At 51.0% G+C, this 14,795-nt stretch overlaps 1 protein-coding gene across 1 annotated transcript in view; it reads right to left on the bottom strand.

The window, feature by feature from the left end:
* AKNA (AT-hook transcription factor) overlaps positions 1-14,795 on the bottom strand; it is a 43,646-nt gene that overhangs the window by 10,015 nt on the left and 18,836 nt on the right. Inside the window, exons 7-16 of the mRNA XM_070045691.1 lie at positions 12,890-12,949; positions 10,743-10,870; positions 10,062-10,269; positions 8,626-8,780; positions 8,349-8,525; positions 7,278-7,524; positions 6,304-6,410; positions 5,462-5,673; positions 3,460-3,622; positions 316-492 (exon numbers count right to left, since the gene is read on the bottom strand). Of these exons, the coding sequence (XP_069901792.1) occupies positions 316-492; positions 3,460-3,622; positions 5,462-5,673; positions 6,304-6,410; positions 7,278-7,524; positions 8,349-8,525; positions 8,626-8,780; positions 10,062-10,269; positions 10,743-10,870; positions 12,890-12,949 (1,634 nt within the window). The remainder of the gene's footprint in view (positions 1-315; positions 493-3,459; positions 3,623-5,461; positions 5,674-6,303; positions 6,411-7,277; positions 7,525-8,348; positions 8,526-8,625; positions 8,781-10,061; positions 10,270-10,742; positions 10,871-12,889; positions 12,950-14,795) is intronic.

Here is a 14,795-nt window from a genome sequence, read left to right as displayed (position 1 = left end):
TAAGTGAATAGCTGCTGAGTGAGTGGGTGAGAGGGTGAGCGTCCTGAAAGTGTTCTAGCTCTTCACTTGGGTGATGAGTTCAGGGATGTTCACTGTATCATGCTTTATTATTAACACATATGTTTAATATATTCTTCTATGTATCAAATATCACATGGTAAAAAAAAAATGTAAGAGTGAATGAATGAGTGAATAAGCGAGAGAGGGATGTGGCTGTGCCTGAGTCCACATGTCTGGGGAGAGCCAGAGGTTGGCCAGCTTGACCCTCTGCAGCTCCCACCAGGGCACAGGGGCGGGAGTTTGGGGTTCACCCACCTGCCATAATGGGACCCCCAAGTGGCTGAGGAATCAGCTGGCTGGTCCCGGGCCCGGGTGGGGTGGTCAAAGTTGGACGCTGGGCGCTTCGGGCTGCCCTGGAGGTGCTGGTGCAGGCTGTCCTCCAGCCGGAGCCGGAGCCGGGAGACCTCTTCTTGCAGCTCACGGATGGCCTGGCTGGGGTGGGGGGGTGGCGACAGGAGAAAGAACAGATGCACAGTGAACATGGCTGCAGCCGCCGCCTGAGTGCTGCCCGGATGCCAGGTCTTCGTCCTTTTCCAGCAGGCACCGTCCAACTCTGCTGTCGGTGGATTCTCCAACTTCCCTGTGTGTCCGCTTTTCTTGCTACACATCGTGACACCCCTCTGAGTTCGTGTCCCTCCCTAAGCATTTGGTGAGCAAAGCAGAACCTTCTTTGAGGTTTACCCAACCTAGCATGCAGGGCCTCTGAGTAACTATTCTGAAACACCAGTGACAAATTCTCAAGATAGAGATGAGGATGCAGAGAAGAGAGGGCATTGGCTCAAGGTACACTTTAAAATTTCAATTCGGACCTGCCTCGGCCCCCAGGCTGCCCTCCCCTTCCTCAACCTCTGTCTGTAGAAACCCTAACTATCTATCCAGGCCTGGTTCCCTCCCGCCTTTGCTCAGCCACCCCTCCTGGGTTCCCCCGAACATTTCCTACATTGTTCAAGCCCATCTCCCTGCTCCTGGCGGAAGATGCTTGTTTATCTGTCTCCTCCACCAGACAGTGAGCCCCTGGCAGGCAAGGAGTGGGCCTCCCCATCTCACAACCGCTGAGACCTCATAGATGCTCAGAGAATGGCACTGAGCTGGCCTCCAGGCTCCCAGAGCAAGCAGAGTAAATGTGTGTGTGGAGAAGGGACAAAGACACACGGTGCTTCCCATCGCCCACTGAACGCGAGCAGGCTGGAAGCTGCAGGGGTGCCAGAGGCAAGGCTGCTGTCATGCTGGGGAAGCCCCCAAACACAGCCCAACCTGGGACTGGCGCGGTAGCTCACGAGCCACCAGCATCTTGGGAGTAAATCCTGTTTGCATTTCTCCCCGATCGGTCCCTGAATCTCTAGGGTCTCATTCTGAGGGTGTCGCTGGCACTGCAGCAGCCAATTCTACCCAGACACTGCTACACACAAACCCCCCTACACACGGGGCATCAGAGCCCGGGCTGGGCACGGCCGTCCTCCAGGCTGAGGCAAGCTCTACGTCTACTGTTCGGACCAGCTTCCGGGGTGAGGGCTCCCCTCAGGGTTAGTTCTTGCCTGGTGGCCCCTGGACTCTTGGGGGAGTGTCTCCTGGTGCCGGCTTCAGCAGACATCAGTCTTCAGATGGGTGCACAGAGGAGGCGGGAGACCTCCCTCTGGCCATGGCCTGGCGCTGTGTGCGTCTAAGGGCAGTTGGTTCCCCTGGCAATTCCCAGGGCAACGCTTGTTGGGGTTTCCAAGGCAAACCATGAGGGTGGCGGCTGCAGGAGAGTGAGAACTCCGGTCACCAGTTAACCCCTGAAAGGCAGGGCTGAGGCCCCGTGATGGGTGCAGGACTGGGGCGGCTCTGGCTCCCTGTCCAGGCCAAATGCCGCTGAACGAGAGCCTGGGATTTGGAATACCCCGTTAGGCGTCACTTGTCCTCTCTGGCTTGTTTCTACCAGGATCTCGGTCTTCCTGACCTAATCCTTTAGTGACTGAGTGCCAGCTGGCACCTATAAGTCATCTTTCCCTGCAATTTTACTCCCCCTTCCTAGGTTCCCCATCTCCGCATCAGCATCCAACTGGTTGGCCAGCCAACAATCTGAGTCATTCTAAACCTTTCTCTTTCCCTGAACACCCCAAAAGTTAACCAACTCCCAAGTCCTGTGGGCCCAATGCCTAATTATCTCTTTTCAAATGCACCTCCCTTCCCTCCCCACTGGCCCCATAACCTCTCTCCTGGGTGCGGCAGGCTTCTCAGCAATCCCCTGGCCTCTATTCTCACCCTCACAGTGGTCAGAGAATTCTTTCTAAAACGTAAACCCAACCACGCCTCTCCCTGGCTTAAAGCCTCCCTCATTGTCCTTAGGTGAGACTTTCTACATTCATGAATATTCAGTGAGCACCTTTCCTGAGCAGAGCCATCACCCAAACTTCTAACCATATGTGTCTGAGGCCCTCCAAGATCTCCCCCAGGTCTCCCTGTCTTCCTCTCTGCTTTTGTTGTTTCACACCCCACCTCATACTTGAGGATCCGGCTATAATAAACATTTGGTGCCTAAAAGGTGGCAGGCACTCTCTCACCTCTAGGCCTTTGCACATGCTGTTCCCTCTGCTGGGATATTCTTTCATCTCTCTTCCTTCCGGTCTCAGCTGAGATACCACTTCCTCCAGGAAGCCCTCCCTGAAGCCTCTGACTGGGCTAGATGCCCCTTCTCTGTGCTCCCACAGTCCTTCAGCCCTGTGCCATCATACTGGGGGTGCAACCACCTGTTTTTGGTCCGTCCTACAAGATGGTGAGCCTTACAAGCTCAAGGACTGTCTTGCCCACTATTGTATTCCCAGGGGTTGGCATACTGTAGGTAAATAAGCCTCTCATTCCCCTGTAGATATCAGAGGAGACTGCAGGAGTGAACTTACTCAACTCAGGCCTGGAAGCCAACACCCCACCCCAACAAAGGCCTGTGACTGATTATTGGCCAAAAGCTACTCAGAGGAGAAGTAAGAGGACTGACTAATCTCTTTTCCCATTTCTGTTTAATGAAGCAAGGAGAAAACTTTCTCAGTAGAAAAACTGCACTTGGATTAAAAATGAAAAATTGAAAAAACTGTCCCTTCTCAGTTCATACGATGAATGCGTAAACTGCAGAAAACACACCCCTGGGAAGTGCAGACCTGTCTTGGAAGGGAAATGTTGGGGGACAGGCAGAGGGGTCTTAGCACCAGCAAGGCGAACCTCTAGGTCATTTCCCACCAGCTGGAGAAGCGTCCTCAGAATCTAGATCCATGACATCCCACAGGAGCAGCCCTGAGCTGGGAGGCAGGATGCCTGGGTCCGTCTGGCCTCAGCACAGCCACCACTGGATGGAGACCCTAGAAAGCCCGTGCTTCCCGGCTCTATGATGAGCTTGAATCCGCAGCGCCCAAGTATGCAACTTACTCTCGCCCCGTCCTGGTGAGGAGGAAGGTGGAGGTGGTCTCTGCGGGCCCATGGGGTGGAGCGGCGGCTGCAAGGGCCAGGGTCGGGGGTGGGCTGACTGTCGCGCCATGGGGGAGCTGCTCAGAAAGCTGCTTTCGGCCCTTGAACTCTGAGCCAGGGACCACTAGGGAGGCAGAAAGGGGTCAGAGTGAGTTCACACAGAGAGGACCCTTGAAGTGAGAACCTGTGCGGGTGGAAGGGTGCTGGGGGGGAAGAGATGGGGCCCGGCTGAGGTCATGAATGAAGCTCCTATCGAGGTCGATGACCCTCAAAACAGGAAGAAGATGTGGGTTTTGCTGGGAGCAAAGCGGGCCTGCAGAGCTGTTTATAACTAGATTTCCCTCCCCCATCCACCATTTCGGCATCAGATCCAAGTCTCCAGGGCCTTCCCCCTACAAAGAGGCCCCCGCTCCTCCACGAGGGCCCCCAGACTCTGCATCACCAGGGCGCTCTGGGACTGGCTTCGGAGCCTCACCTCCCTCTGAAATTAGTCACACCTTTGCCTGTGTGCATGTTTCTTGGGGGAGCATTCAAAACTTTAACTAGCCTCTCAAAGGGATGGGTGACCAGAGGTTAGTTACAAATCACTCATCTGGCCCATGCATTAAAACAATGAGCCCTTGGAAGACTAATCAGCATCTATAAAGGAGCAAACTATCGATTCATGGAGCAATCTAGATTAGTCTCCAGGAAAGTACGCTGAGTGAAAAAGAAGCCAATCCCAAAAGGTTACATATTATACGATTCCATTTCTATAACGTTCTTGAAACGACAAAATTACAGAAATGGAGAACAGATTAGTGGTCACCAGGAGTTAAGGAGGTGGTGACTGTGTCTATAAAAGGGCAACATGAGGGACCCTGAGACGGTGGAAATGTTCTGTGTCTTGACTGAATCCACGTCAATATCTGGTTGTGACATTGCTCTACGGTTTTGCAAGATATTATTATTGGGAAAAACTGGGGGAAGGATCTCTGTGTATTATTTCCTACAACTGCATGTGACTCTTTAATTAATTAAACTTTTAACTAAAGTTAAATTTCAAATTTTTAAATGGTGAACCTTAAGAGGCAGAGCTAATCTGAGAACAGTGGTTACCTTCGGGAGGTGTGGGAGTGACTGGGAAGGGCTTGAGGGGGGTCTGGGCTTCTAATCGTGTTGAGTTTCTTGGTCTGTGGTCACTTCGAGAAAATTCATCAATTTATATTCTTTCCTGTATGTTTTATTTCAATAAAAAGTTCACAAGCATTTTTTAAAGGTAAAAAATGAAATCACAGATTTTATAGACACAGTGTTCATGACACGGTGTTTAGTGAAAAAAAGGAGGTTACTGGGACTTCCCTGGTGGTCCAGTGGTAAAGAATCCACCTTCCAGTGCAGGGACGTGTGTTCGATCCCTGGTCGGGGAACTAAGATCCCCACATGCCGGAGGGGGGGGGCAACTAAGCCTGCGCGCCACAACTACTGAGTTCGTGCGCCTCAATGAGAGAGCCCACGTGCCGCAAACTACAGAGGTCACATGCTCTGGAACCCGTGCACCACAACTAGAGAGAGAAAACCCGCACGTCACAACTAGAGAGAAGCCCACGCTGCAACGAAGACGCTGTGTGCTGCAACTAAGATCCGATGCAGCCAAAAAAAAAAAAAAAAAGGAGGTTATTAAACATTCACGTATAATATCCCATTTCCGTTTTAAGTATTTGTAAATAAACACACACACACTGACAAAGAAAACAGCTCACAGGTTCTACACCAAAATGTCAGCAGTGACGGTTTTTAGCTTATTGTTTTTTCTTTTGTTCCCTTTTGTCCACCTTACCTGCAATTTCAAATTTTCCTACAGTGAACCTGTAAGATATTTTGCATCTAAAGGGTAATGCAAGTTTTCTTACGGATTTGATTTTTTTAACCCATGCAATCCAGCCACCCCCAGGTTCTGGCCAACCCAGATGCATCCACTCACCCATCTCAGCCGCCAGTGCCCGCTCCAGGCAGAAGCTGGGTGTCCTCTGCCCGAGAGGACTGTCCTGGCCAGGTGGGAGCCTCTGGGCTCGGCTCCTGGGTATGATGGGCTCAGAGGCTCTTCTGGGTACCGGAAGACCCCTGGTCTGGCGGTGGGAGGTTGCATCTCGGGGCACAGACGGAGTGAAAGACTGGGCTAATGTCCCTCGGGTGCTGGGAGACCATGGAGGGAGAGACACGCTGAGGTCACACAGACGGAGGCCACAGTCACCGAGACCCTCCACATGCTAAACCATGCACTCCTGACCTTTGCGACTTGGCACCCCTGGCAGTACAGTATTTCTGAGGATGCACCCCCATTATACATGCATTTTCTTTATAAACTGCAGAAGTGTACATCTGCCTACTCACACAAAATTATAAAGCTCAACTTAGTTTTTAGATAATATACAAAGAAATAAAATTTGTAACCCTTCCTTCCCAGGCAGCCCTGGGTAGCCCGAGGGGCCTACATCCAGCTTTGGAGACTATCACTCTACCTGGTGGCTCTGTCACGCCACCCTCCCTACAGACCTTATTCATTCATCATTTCATCATTCATTTGCCCAACAAATATTTATTTCCCAGTCTGTCGATGATTGGCGGAGTGACACTGGGCAAGTCGCTTTCCCTTTCTGAACCTTAGTTCCCCTCTATCAATAAGACAGGGGAAATGAACCATCCTTGAGGGGATGAAGTGTGGGCTCTGAGAACGCCCAGGCCATCTGTCCCTGTTCTGAGCTCACAGGCACTCTGATTCTCAGGCTATCTCAGGTGTGTACACTGATGGGGTCCCCAGGATACCTGATCTGGGAGAACCGGTGCTCTGGGGTCTGAGTGAGGGGCGACACTCTGCTGGTTTCTGAGCCCACAAAGCCACTGTCTGTCTCGGGGGATGCCATCCAGGGCTCCTGAAAGAGACAGCGTCCCTTTAAATTGGAGAAATGTGCTTGAGGCACACTGGGAAACCCTTCCCAAGTCCTGGCCTGGGCCTTACATTCCAGAGGCTCACAGACAGGGAGGCTGGCCCAGATCCCAGCAGCCGGGCCCAGGGGGTGAGGGTCCTGCAGCACGAGCACCCAGCCAACCTCAGGGACTCCACGCCCCGAGAAGACCCTGAGTAAGTCCCGCTTCCCTGAGAAGTGGGAGCCAGGGCCCTTGGGAGAGATACTGAGATATCCTGAGTTGAGAACAGAAAGAGGAGCAGAAACGTCCCGTGGCGGGAATGGGATTCTCATGTCCACACGGCTTCCGGGCTGGGCCTGGAACACCTTGGTCCTACCTGACTGCAGAAATGCCCGGGCCTGATGAATTGGGAAAATAAACTTGATCAAATACGCACACCTCCAACACACTGCATCTAATGCAAGGTGCAAAGATGGCCAACAGAGAGACATGTGTGCCTGCCCTCAATGAGTTCATGGTCGAGTACAGACTCCTTACCATGGGCTCATTGGGACTACAGGTGTGTGTGTGTGTGTGTGTGTGTACACATGCATATGTATGTGTTTTTCTATGGGAGGATCCATCACATAAGTCACATTTCCACAGTGATTTGTGATTCCTGCAAATCGCAAGCTCTCAGAGGAGAAAGGGGAGCTCCTGGCGGAGGGACGGGGGTGTGGGGAGCTATGGCACAAGCCCTGAATGTCGGGCAGGACTGTGACTGGCAAGGGCAGGAGGAGCAGGCATTCTGAGCAAAGGCCTGGAGGCAGGAGGCTCCAGGAGATGCAGGGAATGGCCCTGAGGCTCAGCCCATGCCCCGTGCAGACGCATACCTCCAGGTGGGGCCCGCCAGCTTGGCACGGAGACTTCGGGGGAAGGCGCTCAGAGATGCCACTTCCCTCTAGGCTGGTCAGACTGCTCTGGTGGGACTCCGCAGACTTGGTGCCCTGAGGTGGGGGGGGCCTGCTTGGGCCTGAAGGAGCTGCCTCAGCTTTGTCCAGGCCCTGCAGGTGCCTGCCTCTGCCCACGGATGCGTGGAAGTCTGCTGGCTTCACAGACGCCATCTGCTCCACGGTTTCCCTGGCAGGGAAGGAGAGGCACACTGGCCCTGAGCCGTGGCATGGGCTGGGCAGCCCTGTCCCGGTAGCCACACAGTCTAGGGCACAAGCTCTGGAGTCAGGAACCCCTGCGTGCCCACGCTGGTTCCGCCACCCTCTCGCTGTGTGACCTTGGGCAAGGCACCTCCCCTCTCTGAACCTCATTTTTCTCAACTGTAAAATGGGGATGCCTACAAAACCCACCCTATACAGTGCAGCAGAAACTGTGGAAAGAGATGCGCTAAAGCATCCTTTCCCAGGCTTCTGGAATTGTCTTCCGTCTTGCCCTTCCAGACATTTCCATCAACTTTTTCAATCTACTCAAAAAGACTTTATGTCACTGTTATAAACAGAAGACCGGTATTTTGTGTTACAAATAGAAACTAACTTTGCACAAGGAACATGAAAACAATATTATCATAGTCTAGATAGATCCTGTTGCTTAGTAAAGGCTCTGGGCCTGACGCCTGCTTGTTTTCTCTCTCTTTCTCTCTTTTTAAAGGAAGATCAAGAGAGGCACTGAAGACATAATAGCCCTAACTGAGATTCCTCCTTGATGGCCATGGAATGTCTGAGACTGACAAGGAGAGTAATGTTATTTAATGCTGCATCTGTCCTACCAGAAACCTCGTCCCACAACACCCAATCATTTCAAATGCTATCAATGGTGCATGTTGCACGTTTTAGAGAGACACTGAGCTACAGGTCAGGAAGGCCGTTTCTGAACTGTCTAGCTCACTATGACAATTTCCACCCCTGCGGTTTCTGAGCTGGTGTGGGACAAGCGGGGAAGGCTCATTGACATACTCGACGGGGCCCCCGTGACTTCTCTCAGCCTGTGCTGGGGGCTGTCTGGTGGGGAGCCTGGTGGCCGCTGCTTTTCCTGGAGCTGAAGCTGGCCCCTCAACTTCCAGGGTGTGGCCCTGCCCCTCCCCCTCCTCCTCCAGCCTCAGGGCTTCTGGGAGAGACTTCACACTGAGGTACCTGCAGAAGAACACAGAGGGGCGTGACTTCTGCCCAGCAGGGCCAGCAAGGTCCCACCACTGGACCCACCACCCTGGCCTCACTTCTGGTGGGCACTCACCGCTCTAGGAGGCCGTGGAAATCGTGCTCCACCCGCAGCTCCTTGTGCCCGAGCGGGGTCGGGAGGCCCAGCAGCCTGTCCTCTACTTCATTGCTGGTAGCGCTCAGATCCAAGTTCACGTGCAATGGGTGGAGGCCAGCGCTGATGGCGTCAAGCTGGGGCCAGAAAGGAGGAGGGGCAGAGATTCAGCAGACATCTGAGACCACCTTTTAAGGACCCACCTTATGCCAGGCTCATGCTGGGTGCCAAAGAGTAAGAAATAGGTTAAGTTCACTAACCTATCATCCTTTTATGTGTGCACAAGTAGGGACTGGGTCATGCGACCTTTGACACTGACCGCCGTTGATGGAGCCCCTGCTACGTGCCAGGCGCTGTACAGACATCACTTCACAACAATCCCACCAGTACCTAGGTTATTACAACCCATTTCACAGACAGGTAACTGAGGCTCAAATGATTTGCCTAAAGTCACACAGAAGTGAGGGGCAGAGCCTAGATTTGAACCCAGATTTCCATTCCAACATGGACACCCAGCCCCTCAAAACACCTTCACCATGGGAGCAGGGGAGCCCCTCAAGATGATGCACTCGAGATGACTGTGTCTCATGGGGTTGTGACGTGGGCTAGAGAGAATTCTACAAAGCCCCTTCCATGTACAGCCCTTCTCTAGTGTCGTCACCTCTGTGAATAGTCCCCATATTCACCCAGGACTAAAGGTTAGAAGCTTGGATGTCATCGTTTGTTCCTTTCCTCTCATCACCAATCCAAGTCCAGTCAAATGTACCTGCTAAACCTCTCTCAAGTCCATGCACGTCTCTCCATCTGCCCCACCACCTCCCCGCTTCGGACCTACCTGCAAATCCTCTGGTATCTTCTCCTGCTGAAAAACCCAGCAGAGTTTAAGACCATCCCCTTGATGTGACCCACACATGTACATCCTGAGGCCCCTGCCTGCCTCCCCAGCCTCCTCCCCTCTCCTGCCTGTCTCCCCTGCCTCTTAGACCCCTCCGCAGGGTCCATACTCTAACCACAGGGCCTTTGCACAGGCTGTTTGTCCTGCTAGATGGCTTTTCTGCACCTAGTAATTCCTACTCACCCTCAGATCTCATTTAAACATTACTTCCTCAAGGAAAGTTTCTCTGACTCCCTAAACTCAGATATGTTACCCTGTTATCTACTCTCATAGAACCTCATAATTCTCCTTCAGAGCACTGATCAAAATTATAGTTAAGTAACTGGGTAACTAGTTCAACTAGACAGAAAACTCCATGAGGGTACAGGCCACCTATTATTTCAGTTGTTTTCTACTGAATTCCCACCACGTGTCATGAGTCTTGGCACATGGTACCAACTTCTCAGACATGTCATGAAGAAGTTAACGAATGGAGAAAACAGTGAATGAAGGAACAGTCCAATACGGTTGGGCAAAGAGGTACCTCAGGGCAGAGGGTCTGGATGGCGGGCGTGGGGGCTTGCTCCAAAGGAGGGGGCAGGCCCGTTGGCTGGAGCGGGGAGGGCACAGCTGGGGAGCTGTCCAGAGCCAAGTCTGACCCGGCTGGCTCAGGTTCCTGCTGGTTCTGGTCTATGTGGTCCTTCAGCTCATCCAGGCGAATTCCCAGCTGGAATATCTCTGCCTCCAGCTCCCTGGAACGAGGAAACATCAGGCAGGTCTGGGAGGCTGTGCTTCAGAGCAGAGGCCCCAGAGATGCCCGTGGGGAGTGCATCTGACATCATAATCTAGATTATGTGGAGAGCAAAATCAACAAGGTGAAAGTGGACGCCACTGGGAATAAGGAGGCCTCAGCCTGAGTCCCCTTCTGCCACCATCTGGCTGCAGGAGCTTGAGTAAATCCCTGCCCCCTCTGGCCTCAGTTTCCCCAATGTCCAATGAGGGGCTTTATAACTCTTATCTCCAAGGTCACTTCTCACTGAAGGGAGTTCCAAAAGGACACAAATCTCAGCCTTCAAGTATCCCCCATCTGGACATGTTGTTATTCGGGATAGGACTTCTCCCTGTTCCCCTAGTGTGTGAATTATGAGGACAAACTGTCCCCCTCCTGGTGGGAACGCAGGGCCTGACCCTTCTGTCCTTGGAGGCCTCTCTCCCCAGCATGTACCTGCCGGGATCAAATCTCCCGGGCGTCCCCGTGGAGCCGGCAAGCTGCTGGGCCAGGTGTTGCTCCCTGCAGGCCTTCAGATATTCCTCCTCCAAGGCCGCGTGGACAGCCTTTAGCTGCTGGAAGACCTGAAACCAGACAGGCCAGGAAGACTTGAGTGCCCAGCCCCCGTGGGCTCCATCCTTGCAGACACAGTGGACGAGACAGCTCTTTGGGGGAGGGGAGGGGCGTGGGACTCTGGGACTGCGGAGGCCTCCAGGCCCCGGAATATCTGGAAGGCTGGGGTTGGTACCCTCTGGAGGCTGCTCACTCTGGTCAATCTCCCTGCCATCAGACTGGTATGGCAGAGGCATGGCTTAGAGCCCTGGCACCAGCCCCGGAGGGTACCAGTCCTTCCTGGGTAGACCTACAAGAACCCAATGTTCCCTGATGGTCATAGTGTCAAATATGCTGTCACTATACCCCCATAAGGACCTAGTACTTGAGACACCTCAGATCCTCATCCTCGATTCTCAGAACAGTGGATTTTGGAACATTAGTCGTTCTTTTCCCAAATCCTTATAGATTATCACAACAGATGGTATTATCATCACCATCACACTGTTGATAATGATAACTAACATTTATGAGCACTGAGGCTCTGGCTAAAGCCCTTTGCATTATTCATTTAATCCTCAACATAACCCTAATGAGAGGGGTAATTTATCATCTCCATTTAAACGGGATGAAACTACAGCACAGAGAGATTAATTAAGTCAGTGAAGGTCACACAGTGGGTGAGAAAGTTGTAGAGTCGGGATATGAACCCAGGCCCTCTAGCTCCAGAGCTCATGGTCCCAACGATTATGCTAGGTCCCCACGGTAAACATGATCGTAGCTAACTCATGGGAGGTTAAAACTATGGGAGGTGGGCTCATTACCCCTGGCTTTTTATCATCCTCATCTCACTCACCCTATGCTGACAATAGACTGAGGCCAAGGACAACCTAGAGTCTAGCCCCCAGTCAAACTTTATCTTCCAACAGCTCTCAATCTCCCTGCATATGGGGGAATCAGGAGAGGGGGAAGAAAAAGAATGGTTTTGATTTTCAAGGTCCTTGATCATCCACTCAGTGAGATAATACAGTCCATATCACATTTTGTAACTGGAGACTGTGTGTAACGTCTATATAGTAACATAATGCTTAGTAACATAACATTAACAGTAAAAGCTATCAAACCAACTGCGTTGCATTTGCCCTACTCACCCTCCCTCAGCTCTTCTCCCCACCCGGCTCTGCGCCTGGGGCATCAGCTGGTTTCCCCTGGGGCCTGTCTAGGGGAGGCATCTATTAGAGGTCACAGGGTGGGAGGAAAGAGACCTGGGAGGGAACTGCTCCGGGCAGGCGCTAGTCCCTGGGCTTCCCTGTCCCTGGTCGGGCTCCCTGAGGCTGCTGCCCACACCCCAGCTAACAGTCCCTTCACTGATCCCTACACCCGCAGCTTTGAGAGCTCCATCTTCTTGGGACCCTGGCTGATGCATCAGAAATCTAAATTTTATATATGACCACAGTTACCTAGAAATACGAGAGCCCAGAAGGAAATAAGCCAATAATGGTTAGATTAGGGGTTTCTTTCCCTTTTCCCCCCAGTTTTCATTTTAGCAATTACTTTTATAATAAGGAAAATTATAAAAAGAAAAGGCCTTTTCCTGGTTGCCGACAGGCAATATAATCCGTGGGAAGCTGTGCAGGGCAACGATTAAGACCCTGGACTTGGGAATCAGACAGACCTGGGTCTGGGCTGTGCCGTCTACTGGCTGTGTGGCCTTCCAGCTGCCTCTCTGGGCTTCAGCTCATCCCAGTTAAATGGGGGTGATGACTGTGACTGCCTTGCCGGGTTTTTATGGTGATAAAATGAAATAATGTACATCAAGGGCTTACCACAGTGCCTGGCACACCAGCATCTTTGCTTAATAAATGGTGACTATTGTGATATAATGATCATTATCATGGAAAGCTAATCAGGGGCTGTTTGTTCTAAAAGGAGACACGATGTCTGGGATTCTCTGGTCTGTCTTACAGCAAACGAGGCTTCAGAGCCTGTGCCATGGGAGACAGAGCAGCTGTCTTGGCAGCTCCAAGGGCATCTCTTGAAGTGGGCAGTACCTTGAGTTGGTCCTGGGGTGTCAGCTGTCCTGCTTGCAGCAGTTCTACAAAGGACTCCACCTGGGAATTGGAAAGGGAAGGAAACACGCTCCATTAATTCAGACTCAGAAGGTAAGTCCTACAGACTCCCACACTTCGCCACAGTCACACTTTGGTGCGGAGAGCTGGGCCCTGCCTTGGGATGTGGGTTTTCTGACAAGCACGGAGAGGCGGGTGCCAGAAAAGCTCCACCACTGGCCTGAGCCATGGCAGCCTTGGGAAGAATCAAAGTGGAACCTCCAGGAATTTATTGACAGCAAAGCGCACTTACTCCTGTGCATGAAACCTACGGCAGCGTGGTGGGCATGGGGCAACAGGAAACAGTCTGAATGCCTATCTGTGGAACGGTATGCAGCCATCCAGAAGATGAGGGCACGTGTGTGTATTCTCATGTGTAAATGCCTCCAAGACCTACTTTTCAGCATCAAATCAAGGTACAGGACAGTGCTTATGGTAGGCTACCATCTGTATAAGATACGGAGAGAACAAAGAAGGAAAAATACAAACACAGTTGCTTATGTATTATAAACTATCTCTAGAAGGTATATTATAAACTGTCTCTAGAAGGATGCAAGAGACTAAAATATTAATTGCTTCTAGGGAGGAGAACTGGGTGGTGGGCAGGTACAAAGATGGGAGGAAGGTTTTCTACTATATGTATCCTCTGAACTTTGAACAAAGTGAATTTACTGCCTACCCAGAAATATTCAAATTTGGGACATTAAAAAAGTCAAGCTAGGGCTTCCCTGGTGGCGCAGTGGTTGAGAGTCCGCCTGCCGATGCAGGGGACGCGGGTTCGTGCCCCGGTCCGGGAGGATCCCACGTGCCACGGAGCGGCTGGGCCCGTGAGCCATGGCCGCTGAGCCTGCGCGTCCGGAGCCTGTGCTCCGCAACGGGAGAGGTCACAATAGTGAGAGGCCCGTGTACCACAAAAAAAAAAAAATTTGCAAGCAAAGTTATTAAGTTTTTATATTCAATTACTGCAAAATTTGAGTCAGGACATTCTCCCTGACACCACATTTGAAAATAAATTTTAAAAAAAAGTCAAGGTACATTATAGTGTACATACTCATGTGACCATTTCTATAAATGCATGTGTGTGCATTAAACATTTTGCATGAAGCAGAAGGGCAAGAGGGGAAGAAAAGATTTCCCTGAATATATTCTTTGTCCTGTGTGAGGGTCTTTACCATGGGTATCTATTACTGTTACAAAAATTTTTTTAATTAGAAAAAAATGGCAAAGACAATTTGGAGATTTTTAGCATTTCTAGGAAAGCTCTAGATCAGTGCCAAAATATAACATAGAAATTTACCTAATATAATTACATTTACATATAATTTATATAACATAAAATAGAAATGTAATGCAAGCTGCATATGTAATTTAAAACTTTCCAGGAGCCATACTAAAAATGTGAAAAGACACAAGTGAATTAATTTTAATAATATATTTTATAAACCTAAAATATTATTTTGACATGTAACCAATGTAAAAAAATATATTGAAAATTTTATAATCTTTTTGTTGCACAAAGTCTTTGAAAGGCAGTATGTGTTCTACACTTACAGAACGTCTCAATTTGGAGTGGCCACATGTCAAGTACTCACTAGCCACCTGACCAGTGGCTCCTGTATGGACAGGGCAGCCTGGATCATTAGGGGTCAGCTGATGCCCCAGCTGGTGCTCAATGTGGTGAGCTTGGCTTTGCTTTACTTTAGAGCACACAGGACAAGGAGGAGAAACATCTCTCCAGTTACAGGACCCAGAATGGCGGTGATTGGCGGTGATAAAAAGGAATAAAGTTCATGCTGCTACAACGTGGATGAGCCTTGAAAACATTATGCTAAGTGAAAGAAGCCAGACA

This window comes from Globicephala melas, chromosome 6, assembly GCF_963455315.2.
Source record: "Globicephala melas chromosome 6, mGloMel1.2, whole genome shotgun sequence".
Lineage (NCBI taxonomy): Eukaryota > Metazoa > Chordata > Mammalia > Artiodactyla > Delphinidae > Globicephala > Globicephala melas.
This window is presented reverse-complemented; position numbering and strand designations above follow the sequence as displayed.